The following is a 14,749-nucleotide window of genomic DNA, read 5'->3' on the forward strand; positions in this document are numbered from 1 at the left end:
TGCCACAGCTACTGAGCCTGTGCTCTAGAGCCCGCGAGCCACAGCTACTGAAGCCCACTCTCCTAGAGCCCGTGCTCCGCAACAAGAGAAGCCACCGCAATGAGAAGCCCACACACCACAAAGAGTAACCCCCGCTCACTGCAACTAGAGAAAGCCCGCCTGCAGCAAGGAAGACCCAACACAGCCAATTAATTAATTAATTTTTTAAAAAAAGAAAAAAAAAACAAGAAACTAGTTTTACGTTTCATTTTCTAAAAAGTGGCTTGTATTTTTAAGCAGTTATCTATTTGAACTGATTTTATTTAACAAAATTCCCATGAAAAATGTCTGAAATATTGCAGATAAAATGTAGAATGGTCTGAATTAGGCTTTTCTATATTAAGAAATAATTAAAACATTTGACAAAAAGTAGTAACAGCTACCACTTTCTCACATCCCAAACTGTGCTCAATGCTGTTTCTTTTCTTAACAGCAATCAAAAACCCATGTCCCTAAATTAGTTACTGAGAACAGAGGACAGTATTATAAATTGCAATTCTAATAACGTCACATATAATAATAACAATAATCCTGCCCTTCAGCTGGCTAGTAAAGTAATGGGGAAAGAGGATGGATGGGAAGAAAGAATGAACATAAACCATTAAAAGCCTTCTGAATACAGGGTCGGGACTGAAGCAATGCACTAGCTGTTATGTGGGAAGCAGCATGTGTCACCTCCCCTTCCACTGGCTGTTTATCCAACATCAATACAACACTTTAGGAGCCAAATGACTAAACAAGGTGCCAATTAGGCTTGCAGTCAGTTGGATAGATTAGCAGCTAAAAGAGACCGATACAAGATTTTCATCTCTTGAGCCAATTACACCAGTGAACTACCATCCACAATACACTTTGGAAGATTTGAAGGGAAAGGACCGACTCAGCTGTAATAGATGTAAGAGATCCAGCAGAAAGGGGGCTGGGAGCAGGGCTTGCGGAAGGGTTAGGAGGCTCTGTGTTGCTAAAATTGCCCAAGCAGGAGGAGAGCCTCCCAGGAAAGGACTTAAAGGATTTAGCACTGCTAGGAACAAAAGAAAAGGAAATGATGATTGTCGGATGCTGTGCTGAGACTGAGCTGTTCCACTCCCATGTCTTAATCTCATAAAAGGATGAGCGACCAATAGTAGATCTCACTCTAGAATCATTTCCCATGAAAAGTGAAGTATCTGTTGTTGTTGTTTTTTAAGTTGTATAGAAAAGCCATTGTTTTTTGTTTGTTTATGGCATCTTTGTTTCAGTGTAGAAAGATTTAACATTTGAGAAATTATTCTTTTTTTTTTACTGTAAAGATAATGCTTTATTTTATTTTTTGTTATGAAGAGAAATGAAACCAGCATTAAAAAGAGAGAGAATGGATTCTTTTCTGCCTGTATAAAAACCAAGCATGAACTTATGGTTACCAAAGGGGAAATGGGATAGGGGGTTGGGATAAAATAGGAATTTGGGATTAGCAGATACACACAACTATTTATAAAATAGATAAACAAGGTCCTACTGTATAGTGCAGGGAACTATATTCATTATCCTGTAATAAACCATAATGGAAAAGAATATTTTATATATATATATATATATGTGTGTATACATATATGTATATATATGTATGTATTACTGAATCACTTTGCTGTATGCCGGAAACTAACACAACCTTGTAAATCAAATATACTTCAATTAAAAATATAGACAAAACATGGGAGGAATAGGGTAGCCACTGCTAGGCCACCATGCTTGAAACACCAACATTTTAAAATTACAAGAGTGAATCAATTATTTATTATTCACTTAGAACTAAGAATTGACCGCAATTTAGCAATTTGTGCAGAGATGTTTTAAATTGACCTCATGTTTTTTCTTAAATATTAAATTTTAAACCTGAACCTTTGAAAGCTCTTGTATTGAAAATATGATTAAATAGATGTGTAACCTAAAGCAGCATTAGCCCTCTGATCTGATCTTAGCTTATAGATGGAATTAAATTAATTCATGGTGATCACTAAAAAATTAGGGATATAAGACAAAATGCTAGTACACCATTTAATCTGACACACCTGAGCAGCAGCTGTTCGGAAAACAGTTAGATGCCTTGGTGGTCTGTCTTTGTTGTCACCATTATCGTAATTACAAAGTAAAAACTTTTAAAAAAACTTTATTGCCTTTTTGTTTTTATATTAAACAAGAGTTCTGACAAAACGCTTCTCTTTGTTTTTTTGGTAATTAAGAGTTCCATTTTTTATATTTTATAAGTATTTATATGTATATTTTTATGTAGTTTAAATATATACATAAAATCTCTGTGTATGTATATTTTACCTTTGTCAAGCAGTAAATAACTTTAGTCCAGAATTTTTCTTTGGTACAGTCTTTGGCCATTCGAGCTGTTCGCAGTTGAAGGTTTTTTCTCTTTTTTTTTTTCTTTTTTTTTAATAAATTTATTTATTTACTTGTTTGGTTTTTGGCTGCATTGGGTCTTCGTTGCTGCGCGTGGGCTTTAGTTGCGGCGAGTGGGGGCTACTCTTCGTTGCGGTGCACGGGCTTCTCATTGTCGTGGCTTCTCTTGTTGCAGAGCATGGGCTGTAGGTGCGCGGGCTTCAGTAGTTGTGGCACGATGGCTCAGTAGTTGTGGCTCGTGGGGTCTAGAGCGCAGGCTCAGTAGTTGTGGTGCATGGGCTGAGTTGCTCTGCAGCGTGTGGGATCTTCCCGGACCAGGGCTCAAACCTGTGCCCCTTGCATTGGCAGGCAGATTCTTAACCACTGCGCCACCAGGGAAGCCCGGTTTTTTCTATTACATATTAAGATACTTGTTTCAATGAGCTAAGAACCAATTTGACAAATCCAAAACCAACTCATTATTGTGGTAGCCCAGTTCTCACTCCCTGTAATGAAGTCAGCAAATGGCAACAGTGTATTCTATTCTCAGTCAGAAAATGTACTGAAGATTGAGAATATCAAAATGTTTGGTAAAGGTCTTGCAAAAATCAACTGATGATTACTCTATAGTTTCAGTTATAAAACTCATCAGTTTCGGTTATAAAACTCATCTCTATTTGCAATTTCCTTCTGTAAGTTTGAATCACAAGGAACAACCCACTCGCTATTCCCCAGAAAGCCAGATACAAATTACCAGATTAAATATACTGTTAGTTCAACCCTGACATTTCTTTTCTTTATTATTTTTTTACTGTGAGATACATATACCAGAGAATATATCGAAATGTGTAGATACAGTTTTAAAACACAATAATAAATTGGCCATTAGTGTAGCCACCACCCAGGTCAAGATATAGAACTCTATATGCTGCGGTCCCATAGATAATATTTTTTGTTATTGTTACTGGTGCTTAAGGAGCCTTCTGTGCCTTGTATCACCATCCTAAACACAATCTTAGAGAAGTAGGACAGAGAATCCCAAATTTGGCAGGGTGAGGTGAGGTAGATGGTGCTGTCATAATCCCAAATCAGGGAGGAAAGATGGATGATGATGGGAAAGGGGTGCAGGGAGCACGTGGGTTGGTACCAAAGAGACATCAACTCACAAGCCTTGGAGAGTAGTGAGTGATTTTGTCAACAACTGCTCATTTCAACCCTCAGACTGTCTAGGAAAACACAGCCCACATTTCAGAGCAGAAACATGTTGGACCCAGGACTGAGCTGGTATGCCACAGGCATCCTGCAGACCTTTGGAAAGGTCTTTATCCCTGGAGCCCTCAGGACGGAATGGTGGGCAAAAGTTCTACAACAGACTTTTGGCGAAGCCCCGTTACAGGAGCCCGTACTGAATATGTTCTCACTAAAAGGTGGTTTTAAAATACTTTCACCCCTTTTCTTCCTACACAATCTCTAATGTTAGTTGCCTGATGATCACTTCTTTAATTGTCAAGGAAGAGTAACCACAAGATATGACCTGGTAGTTGAGTTTTGATGGCTTTGTGTTATGCCTGTTTTACAGATGAGAAGTCAGAAGCCCCAAAGAGGTTCAGTAACTTAATCAGCTACTAAGTGGTAGAGCTGAAACTAACCAAGGCCCTTTTTCCATTGATCCCTCTACTACAGCAAGCTCCTTATCCAAAGGTGAATCAACAACACTCCCGGGTACCTGGTTGAAAGAAAAACTTAGGAACATGTGGTTTTCTTAGCCTAAGAGGCTCTTCACTTGTGTTCATAAATAACAGTGGTTTGGGGGGTTGTTTTTTTTTTTTTTTGTCATTTTCTAATTTCAGGATTTGTAGGAGAAAACGCCCAGCCAATCCTAGAAAACAACATTGGAAATCGAATGCTCCAGAATATGGGCTGGACACCTGGGTCAGGTCTCGGACGAGATGGCAAGGGGATCGCTGAGCCGATTCAAGCCATGCAGAGGCCAAAAGGATTAGGACTTGGATTTCCTCTACCAAAAAGCATCCCCACAGCCACTGCCTCCCATTCAGGAAAATCCGCCTGAGACGAAAAGCAAAGAAGAGATGTTTTACCAGTTGCATTTGCGCTATGTATCCCGTTGTTCTAAAATTACAACATAGCTTCTATTTTTGAAGCCGAAATCTAACATCAAAGCCTCAAACTTGTCACTCTAGCTTCCTAGCTGCGTACGGTTCTGCCACAATGATAGAAATGGGATTTCATCACAATTCATGGTGCTAAACACCTTTACCTTTTAAAAATGTTCAGCAATTTACATTCTAGGTGTAAAGAACAGCTCAATTAGTCTTATTTATTTTGATCTTGTATGTCAGTAATTTCTAATGCTTTAGCTTGATTCACTCGTGTGTGTGCTCCATGCCCTGGCAACTGAGCACGCCCACATGTTTCTAAAATGGGATTAGCCGGAAAGGGTTGTGTTTCACATCAGCCCTGTCTGTTGTAACCGAAAACACCTATCATCACATCAGGGAAGTCCTAAGCACATCTTTGTTTGAAAGGCTGGCCAATTTCATATTCCCTGAATATGGCTTTTTGGTTAGGATTCTCTAACAGGGTGACACCCATTGTCTATCCTTGGACAGTGTAGTATGAAGTTCACAGTTGACACACAGCAATTAATGTTTCCCTCTGACATGTCGACAAAAATAAACCTCATCGTTGTGATCACCAGAGTGCCCTCAACATGACTTTAATGCAGATTTTATAAATTTTACCTCATTTAGAACATAAAATAATTATGGAAAGGAAAATATTTTTTAAATTCACCATGACTGAACTGTAAATTCCATTAATCTAGACTTCCTTCTACCTCTTTCTTCCCAAAGGTTGATATTTTTTTAAGATCAACTAAACTGTAGTAAACTGATTTTAAATTTTAACCATCAGAGTAAGTTACAATATCGACTCAATTTATTCGAAGATTTAAGTGGCTTTCCCAAGAATTCAGATTTCTGGCAATGGTCCAGCCCATATACAAGGTGAACAAAAAATGAATGGTACTGATTCGCCCTAACATCTAAGCATTTACCTTCAAACCAAGCAAAACAAGTCATTTTTACTTTGTGCCTCGTATTGTTATATCTGAATCATCTGCTTCCTAACGTCAGAGATTCTAAATTGCTCTTAGTTTAGATGTTGATTAGCTGTCTTCATTATTAAGGACTAATAATAATATTCTCTTTATAATGGCCTTTGTTGGTTGAGTGAAGGCCAAGATAGCTCACGTGACTCACCCTTCTAATGTTATTTTTTTAACCCTTTATTTTTCTAGAGTAGTTTTAGGTTCACAGCAAAATTATGGGGAAGGTACAGAGATTTCTCATAAATCCCCTGCTCCCACACATGCACAGCCTCCCCTGTTACCAACTTCCCTCACCAGAGTGGGACGCTGTTACAACGTTGACACATCAAAATCACCCAAAGTCCACAGTTAGTATTACAGTTCACTTTTGGTATTGAACACTCTATGGGCTTGGACAAACGTATAATGACACGTCTGCACCATTATGGTCTCATACAGAGTAGTTTTACTGTGATAAAATTCCTCTGGGCTCCTGTCTAATAGGCTTTTGGAAATTTGTCAATCCCCCAAGAGTTTTTTAAAGGGGGGAGAGGAGGTTTGTGCATGTAATAGACCTGTCCCAGGTGGTCCCCTGAAGAAAATACTGCCAGTTAGGGAGAGGAAGTTCAGCCTGCTGTTGGAAAGGGCTCATGGTTTGCCAGATTTCCTTTTAAGGACGCGTTCCTTTTAAGAATTATCTTCTTTCCTAGGAGTATCGTGGTAAAAGGACAAGTTGGTTAGAGGACTATAGACTACCAGGTGAGTTGCTCTTCTTAGGCTATCAGGTGAGCATTCTTATTGGATAAAGTAACCTTGTTGTATGATTCTTTTCTACAAGTTTGTTACCTGGAAATTCGCCATTTTTCAAAAAAGGTTTTTGTTGACTACTCATTCTATCTATGTAAGGGGTAAAATTGTCTATATTCCAGTTTAAAACTTCTTTATGGTAGTATACAGTGCTCTAGGATCTGTTCAAAAGTTTCTTTTTGTTTGTTTGTTTAATTCCATTGCCCGAAGATCTTCTAAAATCCTAGAATTTTGAAAAGCCAAATGTGGAGCCACTGATAACACACAATGAGATTATCGTGAGACTGACTGATCCTAAATTCCTAAGGACTTGACCGTTCTTTTTCACTTTACCAAGTTCTAACCCTCACAGTGAAGAAGGACAGACCATATATACCAGCTGGCACGGGGCAACTCCTTAACTAAATATTGCAGCTGTATGAAAACTTTTTCTTGTCCTCCTGGACAGGTACCAACCTTCTGAAGCAAACCTTCTCTAAGATATCCCTGAGCTTGGGTGCCATCTAACTCAGCCCCCCAAAACAATTCATCTTTATATTTTCCCCTGATAGAAGAAAGGTCTCAATCTTGACATCTAGTGCCCTCTCCGTGACTCACAGAGGATTTCAAACATCTCTTATCCTATGGAAGTGTTTAACTGTACAGAATATGTGAATCAGTACTCAAAGCAGAGAGGTGGCAACATCCCAAGCATCCCCCCTGCTCTCACACAGACATGTACCAGGAGCACATACATCCCTTCACCTTTCAGTGAAATTTAAGAAAAATCAATGCACACCTGAAGTTCTGCTTGGACCTGAACTGAATCGGAGAAATAAACCCAATTGAAAAATGCCATTTGTAATGTAAGCCGAATATCTTTTAAGATATGAAGTTCACTAATTTATGTTTTATATAGAGTTATAGTTAATTTTTACCGGTTCCTATGCCCACAGAACCCAAAGCATGCAAAGGAATTCATCCTTTAGAATGTATCAATCATATCTCCTTAAAAAGGTGGTTAGATTTTTCTCTTCTTCATAAAGCCAACTCTTCTACAGTATCTAAAGCTTCATATCAAATTAATTGCTTGTACTAAAAATTTTACAGAGTACATTGGTCTCTTCCACTACTATCCAAATTATCCAGTCCCAGCAGTAGCCGAGAGAGGGTGAGTGTGGCTACATTAGCACTTCAACTTTTTGCCTTTATATAGGTGTTATACTTGATATTAATCAGATTGTGTGTTGGGGTCATTTCCTTCCTTCCTTCCTTCCCTCCTTCCTCCTTTTTTCCTTCTTTCTCCCCAAATACAATTTTTAAGGCTATGTTCCCCCCTCAAATTTATTTGCTTTTATTTTTTAATTATATGGTACCCCTTTAAAAGAAAATCCATTGCTAACTAAAATTTACCAATTAATTGGTCTCAGCATTTTGAAACATAGATCTTATAACACACACTGTTGCTATCAAACAGAAGTTAAGACAAGTAGGGTTAAAGATATGCCTAATGTATACATATAGGTGTGTTTACAGGGCACATATATGTGCCATATACAGACATGATGGCAAAATAATTGCATTTTATTAATATTCTTATTTTAGCATTGTGAATTGATATTCTTGCAATTAATTGAACTGACAATTGCTTCTCTTCAATATATTTTCATTTTGAGCAGATATTTCATGAAAGAGAAAAATCACTGTTGACATGCCTTTTAAAACCATGTCCTCCTGTACTGTCTTTCTAAAAAAAAAAAAAAAGTGACCTAAATTGGTATTGTAAAATGAAGTTGTTTAGCAAAGAATATTTTGGATTTTTTTTTCTTTTAGTAGAAAGGTATATTAATAGTACAACAAAGAATGAAAGAATAAACACAATGTTTGAGAATGTTATTTATAAGCAGTCATTGTCTTTGTGCTTTAAATGTTTCCTTCTAAAAGTAATAAAAAATAGAGTTGAAAGGACTTTAATTTTTTTTTAATTACTACCCATTGACAACATCAAACAGTGCAGTTAAATTCATTGTTAATCTTTAAGCCCTGGAAAATGTCAACATTTTCCAAAAAATTTTAGAGAAAAAAAATTGGTAAATATATTTGATTTCATTTATTCACAGCTGGTTGTGACCTGTTCTACTACATTTTCCTTTGTTTGTTTTCTCTGAAACTGGGCTAGACTAACTGGCTGAGGGTCTCTTTCCACTCAGAGATTCTGATTCTAAAGTAGCGAGTGCAAATTCTCTCTGACACTTGAAATATCCATCAGGACCATATGTGTTACAGTCCCTTCATTTCCTTCTGGGAAATTGTACCTCTCAGAAACCTGCCTGCATTTTTAAAATATTTTATAATACTCATTAAAACGTTGAGTTCCGTTGGCTGTAGGAAAGCATCTCACTATGTTGATAAAATTTTCTTTTCTCCCAAAAAACTGAGTTGTGAACTGCTAGAGTATGTGGATTTCTGTTTAATCCAATAGGTATTAAATACTCATTTATTTAACAGGCTTGCAGTAATATATACTCAACTGACAAGTGGACCATGAAGCCTCCTTCTGCTGGGTTCCTACTAGGCTAAGACTCATTACTTTACACACCTGACATTTTAAGTAGATCCAGATTTGTCTCTAGCGAGTCAACGCCATTAACTACCAGAGTATGATCTACTATCGCCACTTTGGGTTTTATCTGTACATTAGAGTCGTCTTCTGTCTTTGAATTGTCAGAGAGTTTGAATCATTCTCAGATTCACCGACCTCATTCCTGTTGTAGTATCAGAATGTCCCGTGTTTACTCTTTAATCTTTCGAGGATGAAGTTAGGTAACAATTGAAGGCAATTTTTGTGTTTCTTTAGTTGGTTTTTTTTCTTAGTTTGAATACTCAAAATAAATTACTAGCATTTTAAATCTGTGTATAATACTTGATGTTTCAGCTCTAAGATGGTAAAGACAAGACTGTATTATGATAGCATCCCAAGCAAAAAGAACAATCAAACCTATTTTCTACCTGTTTTCATCTTCCTATTAAATTTCAAGGAAATGTTTATTTCTTCCTAAAGGCAGCATTCTTTAATAAAAGCAGAAAGGATGAGAAATAATATGCGAGCTCATTATATACTTAAGTAGTATGTGAGTTCATTATATACTTAATACATATATTTTTATATATATAAGTATGTATATATATACATATATATATATATACTTATATATACAAATTCTTATATCGCTATTGAAGTGAATTTCTTCAAGCGCCAGAATTTCATAGTTTTGATGAGCAAATGAGTTGGAGAGGTGGGCGTGGAATTAAGGTTCCATTAGATACCTGTGTGGCTAATCTAATTCTAAAGTTCTTTGTTGATGGCTATAATTGATTATGGAAACTATAGATAATCCACGTTGCAGGCAGGAGGTACAGAGTTTACAAAACAATTGTTTAAGTGCATGTGAAGCACTTTACAGCACACATTAAAAATTGTGAAATTTCAAGTACAAAACCACAATATTTGTAAAACAACGACCATCGTGTCTGTAGGCTCTCAACAGTCAGCAGTGTGGTCCGGAGTCTGTAAGGCTTGGTTCTTGCCCCTCCCGCATCTTTATACACCTCACCTTTAATTGCATCACTCCTGATTTCTTTCCACACGTTTGTCTACTTCCCCTATTTTAATATCATGGGACAGCCTTCCAAAACGAGGCAACAATCGCGAGCACACAGGAAACCCGCGTGATCTGACTCCTGTCCCGTTGTGTTTCTCCATTATGTCCCTTAACAACTCAGCTAGAAACAAGCAGCAGATTCTTTTCCCCCCCGCTCACTGAGTAATTGTGTGCGCTGTGTGCACGCCGCAGTGACAGATGTGCAATATAGCAGCCTCTTCAGGAAAAAATTAACAGTTTGTCCAGCATGTCAGCTCGCTCTTTTTAGTGCTTGGGAGGTCTTGGCCCCATTATGGATGATTTAGAAATTGAGGCAAGCAAAAACCAGCTGCCTGCGCTGAAAGCCTTGGTTAGTCGCCCTCATCTGCATTCCAGGACTCACTTACATCTAGAAATTGGTGGAGCCCCTCTGGCCACGCGAAGAGGATGGGCTGACAATGCCTTGATTTGTTGAGAGAGAGAATAAATGGGTTTTTCAGAAGATGAAATATCGCCATTACTGGCCAATTTACAGCATTTTATCTGTTCTTCAAACATGTCACTTTTGTTATTGTTGCATGGTAATTACATAGTGAAACGGAAACAAAACAAATTCAGGTTACGTATTCAGATGGATTGCAAAATCAAATAATCCTGATAAATGCCCATTTATGATACACATGGATGAAAGGTTCATTTTAATTTTGAATGGCTGGCTCAGCCAGAAATAGGATATAGGATTAAATTCCAGAGAATCTGATTACATAAAAGCAAAGAGTCTTTCTCTTCACTTTTTTCAGATCCAGGAAATCCAGGTTGATACCGTGAGGCATATTCACAAACAGGATTGTCCTGAGACAATACAAAAAAGTAAATTCAGCATTGCATTCTGAAAAGGATGCGTACTGGAGAGTTACCTTGTTCTAGAGATTCGTCAGTCCTGAAGACTTCTCAAGAAGCAAGTGGGCCTAGGCTGAAAATATTTCCAGTTTGGAGGAAGAGCCTTACATTTTGAACTTTACTTTAGGTACTAGAAATCCAATGCTTTATTCCTGTGTTCCTCTTTCTAAGGTTATTTCTCCCCCCATCCCCAGACCCTTTTATTATAAAGGAATGTTGCCTGTAGACGTTTAGCTGAGCGCACCGATAATGAAGTTCGTGGAGAGGAAAAGGAACAAGGGGCCGCACACCAGGGCTGCTACTTAAAATGTCAGGTATACAAAGTAATGGGTCTTCACTGAGTAGAATCTCAGCAGAAGCAGACTTCATGGTCCGCTTATCACGTGAGTATATATTACCGTAAATCTGTTAAATAAGTGTTGAATATCTACTGGCTTCTAAGTTTGCTGTGGCAGGGACAGAGAGATAGAAGAAGCACACCAGCACTTAACTGCCTTGGCCTGGGGTGAGACGTGTCACTGTTCAGGATCCATTGGCCAGATTTGGTCACACGGGCCCAACTGGATTTCAGGGAAGCTGCTGGAAGTAGGGAAGCACGTGGATGTTTGCGAGCACTAGTTCTGCCATAGTTATTTATGCTGTGGTTATACTATTTTTACATAACCTCAATATGACACGTCCAGACCGTTAAATATCAAAGCAACCTCTACCACATTTCATTGAGTCTAAGATGCCATCAAGTTTAAGAGGCACCTTAATTTTATGTATCATTAAGAAAGAAGAAAAAAAGCACTGGCAAACTGTGGTCCTCTACCCCTGGCAAGAGGCCTCCATCCCAATTTCAGAAATACTAAAATGTGAAAAAAAAATGATAAAAATATGTTTATAAGTATTAAATGACTTGTGCCAAGAAAACAACTCTAAGGAATGCCAGGGAGGGGCTGCATGAAGTGGTGGGATTGGGGCTGCTCCTTGAAGAATGACAGGGTTTGACTAGAAACGAGGAGGGTTCATTTTTACCCATAGCTTCTTCTGTTATGTTGACATTATATGACATAAAAGGCTCAGGCATTGGAATTATTCCAAACTAGATTCAGTGCCCAGCCCTAATGCCTTCTGTATTTTTTGAGACTAATCTCACAAGTTTCACCCTTTTTTGCCGAAGTAAGAAATAATAATAGCTACCTCATTGAGTTATGAGGGTTAAATGTAATAATACACACGATACACCCTAGCAGTGTCTGGCAAATAGTAGGTGCTCTAAATTAGGTACCATTTCTTTTCTAGTTTCTAATAAAGTGATAAATTGTCCTTGTTTGTTCGCTCTTCTGGTTGAGGAGAGAAGGTCAGAAGTGTTATTGTATTTTTACTTTGCTAACAGTTCCCAATAAAGACAAGTGATATTAAACAATCTTCCTAATTTCATAACCATTGATGGGCATACCCTTAATAATAAACTTCTGCTATGACTCCAAATAATAAGTTTTTTAAAAATCCATTCGACTAGAACCTATAAACAGTAAAAATACAGAATTTAACCACCACCTGCACTCAATAATTTCTTACCAGCTGACTGAATATCTTCCAGGAACCACTGGCCATGCCCATCAAGGCCTTTGGAACCTACCATGGCTCTAGTATATGCTACTGATCTCACAGAACTGGGAGATACAGAACCCAGTGAGACGGACGTTGGCCCAGGAGTAATACTAATGCTATGACAAATGCCTTAGACCTCTTGCTTGAGATGCTTAATTTGAAATTCTGTCTTTTCACAGAATCTTTTCAAGACTATATTCTAAAACAGTGCCAAACTTCAGAGTGCATAGGAATCACCAGGAAAGGACTTTAAAAAGTTGAGATTCTCAAACTCCACTGTCAGAAAGATACCTGAGGATGAGTACGCAGTTGAGAAAGACTGTCCTAGAAGAACCAGATTAGGTCATCTCCAAACCTTTGCCCACATCCAAGCCCAGCCTTCTATGGTGGACCCTACTGGCTCATCTGCCCCAGCTGTCTTCTCCTGGTAAATGTTCTCAACATCACCACCCTCCCACCCTCTCCCTAAGACAATTCCCAGGAATTTGGAATTAGAACTAATAGATTTCATTCTGGACTTGGTATAACTGGTCTCTTGAATGGAGAAGCCATTGGTCTGGGCAGCAAAGGAAGTCAGTATGTAAATGAGGTAAAGAATGAGGTAAAGAAAAATGTCTAGGTTTCCCACAGCCCTGGATCCTGGTTTAAGCTTGCTAGATGTTCTCTCCAAAAAAGACCAGAGGACCGTTACTGGGGAGGTGGAGAAAGCAACACTTTTCTGTAGGAGAATGTGACATCTCTGCATGGAACAAGCCTCACGTTATTGGGCAGGATGCTTACCACATGGGTCTAAACATCTTATGAGCAAACATATAAATCAGAGGGCAAATCATTCACATTACACAAAGCTTTTTCATGTTGTAAAAGAGCACAGGGTCCCTTTAGGTAGCGTTTTCTCAAGTGCTTATTTACAGATCATTAAATACTTAACAGAGGGAAAAAGTAAAAGCTGAAGTGCTTAAGCCTGTGTTTATTAAACAGCCATCATAGATTCAGATAAAGCAAGTCTAAAATCATAATGACAGTTAATTGTCCAGTTTTTAGATTTTTGTATTAGGAGACAGGAGCTAAAATAACAGCCTGTCCAGGTTAATGTAGGACCCCTGTGCATTCGACCATGGTTGTAATTCTTTTCTGTGGGCTTATCCCCAGTCCCATAAGACACTCCTTTATCTTATAATAAACGTTCTCTTTTTGTACAAGTTAAGCTTTCTGTTATTTCCAAATAGTACTAATTTTCTGCAGGATGTTGGCTAAAATGTAAATGTATTATAAAACACTGAAAAGTACTACCATAACTTGACCAACTGAATTTTCTCTGATTGTGCAATTATCTAAAAATGTATAGTTTTAGAGGAACTATTATACCTTATAATGCTTTAATAAAGTTCCTTCTTGTGGCATTGGAGTATTCTAAATGACTTGACCTCATTTTTCTCTTTCTTTTTTTTTTTTTTTTTGAGCCTAACTCTACCAAATTCTAACCCAGTAATTCCTAGCAATAAAGGAGGCCCATTACTTCAAGGGACTCTCATAAGACTGGAGAAGAATTCTGAATATTACTTTACTTTTCAAATATGTTAATGAATATATAACATATGATATTTCTCTTCGAGCTGTTTTACAATTTCTATGTGTCACAGAGTAGAGGAGAGCATGGCAAATCTATAAATTATGACGTCACTTCCTTCAGTCTTTGTATCCCATCTTACAGCTGCCTGCTTGTCACACTCTCAGGCTACCGAGTTCTGCTGTTGGTTCTTGGGAGGACATGGCGGTCACTGCTAAGATGGTTCCCTTGGAATCAGCAGCTGCCCTGTTCTAGCCTATCAAACAGGAGTTCCAGACCCTCCTCTATAGGAAGGAAGCAACTAAAAAAAAAAAAAAACAACAGGAAAAAGGCAGAGAACAGAGAGCAACACTTTAGTCCTGGTGGTTTGCTTGCCTTTTATATCTGGGACACAGAAGCAGGGAATACAGCAGAAGCAGTGCTGGACCAGGAGTTAGAAGACTTGGATTCAAATTTGGTCCATCCATTACTGGTTCAAGACACTCACCTAACTGCTCTGGATTTTGTATCCAGATTTATAAAAAGAAGTGGTTATTCGGGAAAAGGAGTCGATGTTTCTGAGTGCCTGCTCTGTGCTGGGGATTTCTCACGAAGTTTTCCTGAGAACTTCACAGAAAGGTATCAATACCTCTGTTGGCCCTTCTCAGTTATAAAGATTAGATGACAATCAACTTCCAGAATGCATACTAATGGGGAAAAAAATCACCCCTAAACCAGCAGCAAGTCCAAATTAGCTAA

General features: G+C 38.1%; 1 protein-coding gene across 11 annotated transcripts in view; it reads left to right on the top strand.

Moving 5' to 3' along the window:
- GPATCH2 (G-patch domain containing 2) overlaps positions 1-13,849 on the top strand; it is a 181,517-nt gene extending 167,668 nt beyond the window's left edge. For 2 of the 11 annotated variants that reach the window (XM_004271031.4, XM_049708295.1), the window contains exon 10: positions 4,257-13,849. In XM_004271031.4, the coding sequence (XP_004271079.2) occupies positions 4,257-4,477 (221 nt within the window). In that variant the 3' untranslated portion in view covers positions 4,478-13,849. Of the gene's footprint in view, positions 1-3,985; positions 4,237-4,256 lie in introns of those variants that run through there. The other 9 variants (XR_007476658.1, XR_007476663.1, XR_004483869.2 and 6 more) reach the window with 9 other exon arrangements.
- The last annotated feature ends 900 nt before the right edge of the window (positions 13,850-14,749 follow it).

The sequence above is a fragment of the Orcinus orca genome, chromosome 1, assembly GCF_937001465.1.
Source record: "Orcinus orca chromosome 1, mOrcOrc1.1, whole genome shotgun sequence".
Lineage (NCBI taxonomy): Eukaryota > Metazoa > Chordata > Mammalia > Artiodactyla > Delphinidae > Orcinus > Orcinus orca.